We start from the raw sequence: 7,654 nt of genomic DNA, 5'->3' as shown, positions 1-7,654 counted from the left end.
ACTCATATCAAACCTGACATTCAGGAATTATCAACCTCATGTGACTGAATGGAAATGAGGATAAATGATGTAAAAGGTGTTTGTTGCTGACAGACAGACTCTCCTTCTCTCTCGGACTTTAATAGTATCATTAACAAAAGTTAACGGTGGAAATAACAGATCATGAAAAGACATCATTCTAATAAATGCAGAAAGTTGTTTTAGACCCGTTTGTCAGGTGTTCTAAAGCTCTTTCAGTGACAGGCTGCTTCACTGCCGGTGTGTGAAGGAGAGATATTGCAGGTCCTTCTGCTGCTGTTCAGAGCTTCAGTTAACACAGATTATAACTAGATGGTGAATCAGAAGACAACTAAAATATAAAACGTTCACTCTGTGATCTGTCTTCACTCCGATATGAAACTCCACTGATGTTGAGAGGTAAAGTTATCAGATCAGTCCGGTCGGCAGCAGCGTCCAATCAGTAACTGATATCCAATAAGGGGCGTGTCTATCAGCAGCAGCGTCCAATCAGTAACTGATATCCAATAAGGGGGCGTGTCGGTTGGTAAAAGACTTCTGTGAAGGATATTCTCGTGCATCCTCGCTCCTCAGAGATCCCTCCTCGATCCTCGGTCCTCCGTGCAGAAATAAGAGCTTTGGGACGGTCTTTAAGATGGTTCAGATGGTGCACCAGAACTTTTGGTTCAAGCGAGGAGCGAGGAAATGACAATTAAGAGAATTGGGATGTACCCTGGATACGGTGCCGCCGCTCAGCCTTGCTTCCTTTTCTTCCAGTGGCCACTCGCATTGTAAAAGAGACGGCTGTAAAACTGTTGACAGGACATCTCGAACTGCAAACAAGGTCAATTATGACTATTTCTAATATGAATTTTTGATTGATTGATATCTATAAAACTTTCCGCGAGGCCAGCAGGAGAAACACTACTGCTCATATTCACTGGACCGCATACCCGGAAGCTATAAATCCTCTTTGGCCTATGCGCCAGGCAAGCAATTCTTATTGGACTAAATAGGTGCCATCTTGGGGTCCGGTATCCAGTTCATATAACACAGCGTTTTTGAATACTCGATTCTGATTGGACAGTCATGGTGTTATAATGTCTGTTATTTCTTTATAGCAGACCATTGCTATGGAGGCAGTTCTGAACTCGGACTCTGGCGGACCATTTTTGTGTCAAATTATTGATTACGCAAAGGTATAATATGTAACAGTTGTCAGTTGGTGTTTGTAAACACACAGCATTCAATGTTGGCCCCTCGTCCTCAGCTCAACGAGAGGGAGAGAGAGAGAGAGAGATCAGCGATGGTGGAGCGAGCTATAGAGTGACTGAAGAGAGGGAGCGGCGTTAGTGAGAACAAAGCAGCTGTTGAATCTGGAAATCTCAGGCCTTGGGCCTAGACGGCTGAGATCACAGCTCAATGTTATTCAATGTTCAATTCTAATAGTGTCAGAAAGTCAACACAGGTTACTCAAATGAATCACTTGATGCTGTACAAGTATGTTGCAAGAAAAATAGAGTTTTATTGTGTTTTAAAAATCAGAAGACAAAACACAATCAAACCCGAGCCGATCCGGAACACGACTGACCGCTAGCTTAACATCATATGGGTATATACTTGAAACAAAGGACACATCCTTCTTATCTTGTCATCATGAAATTTACGTTCTCCACTTCTACTGGTCGCCGTCAAACTAGCCTACAAATCAGCATAAACTCGTCCTCCTCTGCCATCCGTTAAGTTAGAGATGTCCTTTTTTGGGCCTCTTGGGGTGGCATCTTTTTCTACACAGCTATGATGCGACTTGAAGTTCGTTTGCGTTACGTCATTAGAGCTGTGAGTTACAGCGGCCAGTGTGAGTATTACAGCACTGGGGTCTATACAGCTGCACTAGGAATATATGCTGTTTCAATAGTAAAAACAAAGTTATAGGATTAATACTTTTATCGTTGTTTATCACATTTTTATATAGTTAAAAGGGATTACTTCTTCACAGCAAATCAGAGAAATTAAACATTATTTTCTGATTTTTTCAAGGCGGTGACGTTCTAAAACACAAATAACTCTGCACAACTCCGCACAACCCTGCAGGAAGGTGCTGGGTTGCCGGATTTTGAATGAATACAGGATTATTTTTTCTCACACAAAGCAATATGCAGTTATTGGCATGATTTATCACCACATTGTCATCTGCAAGCAGATTCTCCATAGTGTTAATGCACTACCACGGTGTCCGGAGTGATGTCAAAGTTGGGGTTCATAATCCAACCTCAAGTGATATTCAAGTGTAAAACTCAAGTGATAGAAGGCTGGTATCCACAACTTTCCCATGTAACATGAATGCGGCAGGAAATGCCAGAGATGTCACTGAGACATTTAGCTGAGCACAGAGGTGCAAGTACTGCAGGTAGATTTTTATTATTCGTTGTATTGTTTTACATTGTAAGTCATACAGATTTGCACTTATCTTCTCACCTGAAAACGGGGTAATATATCAGTTATAGTTAGCAATACACTGCACCCATCAAATCTGTTACTACATTGCACAACAGACCCACATATGCTCCGGTCTGTGTTTCTGTAATAGTTGTCAGTACTTCACATTTGAAAATATTCCCACCTTGGCCTTTAATATAACTAAAAGTATGGAAAGTTATAGTACTTCCATTACTGGAGTGTGTGCATTTGTGAATGTTTTTCATCTGAGAAAAACATGGAAAGCCTTATCCTGTGGGATGGAAGATGATCTGTCAACTAAAGTGAGCCATATAAAATTCCCTGACTTCTCCAGAGAATGTAACAAACATCCTCTAAATGTCCCAGTCCAGAATATACCTCTCTAAACCTCTAAATATTGCCATGACAGCTTCAGTAGTGTATGAATCTTATTTCCAGCATATGTCACGTTGCCCTATGATGTGTCACGTTGGCATGGAAACAGCAACACTCGATCTTTGATCCTCCCGTTCCCTTTCAGCACCATCCTGTCCTCGTACACAGAGACCGTGCCGAAGGCGTTGCTGTCAGGTGGAGTCTCAATCACCCCCTCTAATGTCAGGTGGTGCACTCCCGTGTCTTTATCCTGGTAGTATCCGCCGTCGTGGTCGTGTCCAGCCATGAAACACACCACGCTGCTGTGGGACCGTATGATGGCCAGAAGCTCATCGAAGTTCCAGGCGAGGCACATGGCGTCTGTGGAGCGGGGGTGAACGGGGAGGTGACCTGGGCAGGAAAACAAATGTTTAGATTGCTTTGAACTGGTACAGCTGCAGGACAGCAGATGATTCACACAACATATTTCACAGGCTGCAACTAATGTTCATTTTAAATTAATCTATAAATTGGTTTATTTGTTTAGTCTAGAAATGGAAGAGTTTTTACATTACATATTTACTGACTCCTCTTGGAAGAAAAAAAGTAAAAAATTAAAGCGACAGGTTTTACTTACTGACAATTGTGACTCTTTCACGTTTCTCATCGGCCGAGGTCAGAACAGAATCTAGCCAGTCCAGCTGGTCCTTACTGAACCCACCGTTGAACATAGTGAACCTCTGCTGCAGGCCCTCCGACACTGAAACAACAACATCATTATCTACTTGATCTTCACTGTCAGTCACCCTGGTGGCTGTGAAATGGCTAAAGCGTAATAAAACATGCAAATTAATGAATTCATTGGATGATCAAACCTAGAGTGGTCCATTTAAAGCTGGGAGAGGCAGTTTATTATGGGCCTTATTGAGCAAAAATAAATAACCCTTCAGCATGTTGTAATTCAAGTGGTACCCCAGGGTAGGCAGTTTTCAGGGAGAAAAAGCAAAAAAAACACCAGAATTTAGAAATACAGCCCTCATCCTGCAGCTCTCCTCTCTCCCCTCTCTGTCATAAGCCCCTCCCACCAAACGAGCAGGGGAACATGCACGCGCTTCATACAGTATCCAGTACTAGTCATTCATTTCAATCATCATCCTTCATACAGTAACCAGTACTAGGCATTCATTTCAATCATCATCCTTCAAACAGTATCCAGTACTAGTCATTCATTTCAATCATCATCCTTCAAACAGTAACCATTACTAGTCATTCATTTCAATCATCATCCTTCATACAGTAACCAGTACTAGTCATTTATTTCAATCATTTTAAAGGTACCACTGATTCACATTAAATCAAGCAGTGCCAAATTTCGGTAGCCGAGAGCACATCTGGGTGAGAGTGTTTGAGCCGCAGCATGGACTGTACAGAATATAAAGATGAACGACGCGTCTCCACTTCCTCTCACTCCACAGAGGTGAAGCCAAAATATCCTGGATATGGGAGCTGTCATCATGAGATTTTGACATTATCTGGAGCCAGAGTCTGAACAGCAATGATCGGGCAGTGGAACCATGCTGTCGAGGTCCCTCCCAAACACACACCCCAACCAATCGCGAGCCGAGCACGGCCGCAGCTTGTCAGAGGGAGAGACTCACAGCTGCCAATCATGAAGTCTCACCCCATTTTTATAGCATCAAAATAACTAATTAAAAGCAAACTTTAACATACATCGGCGTGATAAGATCTACCTAAAATGACAAAAAAACATCTTTGGGGAAAATGTATTTGACGTGTACTTTGACCTTTTAGTTTGGCCCACATCCCATCCACGAACATGGGGGAGGCGGGACTAATGCCCTATACTGCAGCCAGCCACCAGGGGGCGATCCAGCTGTTTTGGCTTCACCTCTGGGGAGCTGTCATGTCGTCCATCCATTCAAATGTGAACGGTACCAGACCCTACTCACTGTTCATTTCTAAAAGCTGGCTTCAATTCACCACCGCACCATCTGTCGCCAATTTCCCACTCCTCCATAATGTGCATACGCACGGGTCGGTTCCTTAAATGTACACACATTTCCTCATCAGTTTATTTTCTAAATCCCAATTCATGCTTAACATTTCAAGCCCTTTTCTGTACGCACGCAATGGTTTTAAATGAGGCCCCTGATGCAGGACCGGAGAAAGTTAACATCTTCGCCACGCCCAGCAACACACCTCCCTTATCAATGTCCCCCTACTGACGCTGGGCAGTTTCTCAGTGATTGCATTACATTATTATTTATTTATTTAAAAAAATACTTAAATTGAAATGTGTCTATAAATTTCATATTACCATACTTGAGGGCCGTTTTCTGAAAGCAATATCTCACAGTGATGTGTTGTGATTAGATCACAGCTATGGGGCGACCTGACCTGACCTGACCTGACCTGATATATTCACATACCAGAGCCTGTTGTGAGCTATGGCTTCAATGTACAATACATTGTGCTGAAGAATGATATTGTATTATACATTAGCATCATATACAATAACACTGTGAGTAGTGAGCAGCCCTCATACCTGGGGGACAGTTGAGATCCTCGTTGTTGTTGTACTGTTTGATCAGGTCCATAGCCTCTCTGTACTGATCACTGGACTCCTCTCTGCCCAGCAGGCTCACATCATAAGCATCCAGTACAATGAAGGTGAACCCGGGGACCGGGCTGACCTGGAAGGCGTAGATGTCCCCCCTGCGGCTCCTGTCGGTGCCCAGGGTGCTGTTGAGCTCTGACAGCAGCAGCGAGCTCCTACTGAAGTTATAGAACTCGTGGTTGCCCCACACATGGAGGACCTCCACGGGGCTGGAGCCGGATCCGGATCCGGAGCGGAACTCTGTCAGTACGGTGTCCAGGGCTCGATCAGAGGCGTCCCGCCGCTTGTTGGAGCCGTCGATGATGTCTCCCAGCTGGAGGATGAACTCCAGTTTGACAGCGGACTCGGACCAGCTGTCCAGGGCTTGTCTCAGCAGCTGCAGGCTGCTCCGGTAGTACCGTCTCCGGGTCCGCTGGTAGTTGTATCCGTCCTCGCTGTCCGCGTACTGGATGTCCGCGATCACACCCACAGTGAACAGCGGCGGCTGCTGAGGAGAGTCCTCCATTCTCGATGTTGTCTTCGGAATAACTGATATCCGAGTGTATCCAGGAAACACTAACCGGCTCCGGTACCGGTACCCTCTCAACCGGTACACGTGATGAAGTGCAGCCAGGCTGCCAGGCTGTCAGGTGGACTGATGAACTTCATCTATCATGTTCCACCATGACAGACAGCATGACGTAGCCTGCTGCTCCAGCTGCTCTGCTGCTGTCAGGACAGGAAGACGACAATACAACAATAAGAGCAATGACTTCCGGTTGGATCCTTCAAAATAATGCTGTTAGAAAGACCGTATATTGAGAACAAGTGATATAGTCGAGTAAAATAAGCTTCCGTTTTCAGACGTAACTTGTTCATTAACCCTCTGACACCCACCATAGACCCGTTTTAGTCTTGTTTAGGTGGGTACAGGTGGTCTTTAGGGGGAGATAGCAGGTCAACAGTAGAAGTAGTGTACATCATCTGAAAGCTGGAAACCTGAAGATTAATCTGAGATGCAGCTCAGCACTGTGTGTCAAGCTGTTCTAGTCATAAATCAGAAATAAACATGAATTAATTATTTAAAATGATAGTGAAAGTGTATAAGGGTTTATAACATAATGATAGAAGTATATGATGATCATCTCCATGCTCTATTATGTCTCATAAATTGTTGCAGCAATTTTTGGGGTTGATACCATTTGTTACACAGATTTGGTGCTAAATTTAACCATTTTATACCACTGGAGAATTAGTAAAAATGATCAATAATCCTTCAAAATACCACATTAAGACACCAAGACCTTGAGGAACACCATAGAAAAAGCCATGCTGTGATTTGGGATCAAAAACTTTTTGAGGGATTTCGTCTTTTTTGGCGATTAGATGGCGAGCACTTCTGTTGTGTAAACTGCTCAGAAACCCCCTTATTGTCAATGTAGCTTGTCTAGGAAAGCCATCCATCCTCTGAATGCTCTAGGTCTCTAGTTTGATCCATCCATCCTCTAAATGCTCTAGGTCTCTAGTCTGATCCATCCATCCTCTGAATGCTCTAGGTCTCTAGTTTGATCCATCCATCGTCTGAATGCTCTAAGTCTCTAGTTTGATCCATCCATCCTCTGAATGCTCTAGGTCTCTAGTTTGATCCATCCATCCTCTGAATGCTCTAGGTCTCTAGTCTGATCCATCCATCCTCTGAATGCTCTAGGTCTAGTTTGATCCATCCATCCTCTGAATGCTCTAGGTCTCTGGTCTGATCCATCCATCCTCTGAATGCTCTAGGTCTCTAGTTTGATCCATCCATCCTCTAAATGCTCTAGGTCTATAGTTTGATCCATCCATCCTCTGAGTGCTCTAGGTCTCTAGTTTGATCCATCCATCCTCTGAATGCTCTAGGTCTCTAGTTTGATCCATCCATCCTCTGAATGCTCTAGGTCTCTAGTTTGATCCATCCATCCTCTGAATGCTCTAGGTCTCTACTTTGATCCATCCATCCTCTGAATGCTCTAGGTCTCTAGTTTGATCCATCCATCCTCTGAATGCTCTAGGTCTCTAGTTAGTGGCTGTAAAGTTTCATGAGGCTGTGATTATCCTAGAGGTCACCACAGGTCATTTTATACAGGGAGGTCAAGTTTAAAAAAAATGGTCTCATTACAATGAAATGTCTCCTATGAGGACTAGCATCATCACACATGAATACAGTTGGGCTCATTGGATCCACCAGAG

General features: G+C 43.8%; 1 protein-coding gene across 1 annotated transcript; it reads right to left on the bottom strand.

The window, feature by feature from the left end:
• Positions 1 to 1,498: 1,498 nt before the first annotated feature.
• On the bottom strand, positions 1,499 to 6,193 carry adprm (ADP-ribose/CDP-alcohol diphosphatase, manganese-dependent). The gene is made up of 3 exons (XM_037754462.1): positions 5,378 to 6,193; positions 3,449 to 3,571; positions 1,499 to 3,222 (listed from the first exon to the last, which is right to left on the bottom strand). The coding sequence occupies exons 1-3, from the start codon at positions 5,952 to 5,954 to the stop codon at positions 2,912 to 2,914; spliced, it is 1,011 nt and encodes a 336-aa protein (XP_037610390.1). The 5' UTR covers positions 5,955 to 6,193; the 3' UTR covers positions 1,499 to 2,911.
• Between the last annotated feature and the right edge of the window lie 1,461 nt (positions 6,194 to 7,654).

The sequence above is a fragment of the Sebastes umbrosus genome, chromosome 20 (genome assembly GCF_015220745.1).
Source record: "Sebastes umbrosus isolate fSebUmb1 chromosome 20, fSebUmb1.pri, whole genome shotgun sequence".
NCBI lineage: Eukaryota > Metazoa > Chordata > Actinopteri > Perciformes > Sebastidae > Sebastes > Sebastes umbrosus.
The sequence above is the reverse complement of the archived record's forward strand: the minus strand, read 5'-3'. Positions and strand labels throughout refer to the sequence as shown.

What these genes read in the sequence shown, in the direction of transcription:
- adprm (XM_037754462.1), bottom strand. Translation starts at nt 5,954, where the DNA reads ATGGAGGACTCTCCTCAGCAGCCGCCGCTGTTCACTGTGGGTGTGATC. An exon ending in GGATCTCAACTGTCCCCCAG is followed by an intron (nt 3,572 to 5,377) that starts GTATGAGGGCTG and finishes TTGTTGTTTCAG; the next exon opens with TGTCGGAGGGCCTGCAGCAG. An exon ending in TGAAAGAGTCACAATTGTCA is followed by an intron (nt 3,223 to 3,448) that starts GTAAGTAAAACC and finishes TTTCCTGCCCAG; the next exon opens with GTCACCTCCCCGTTCACCCC.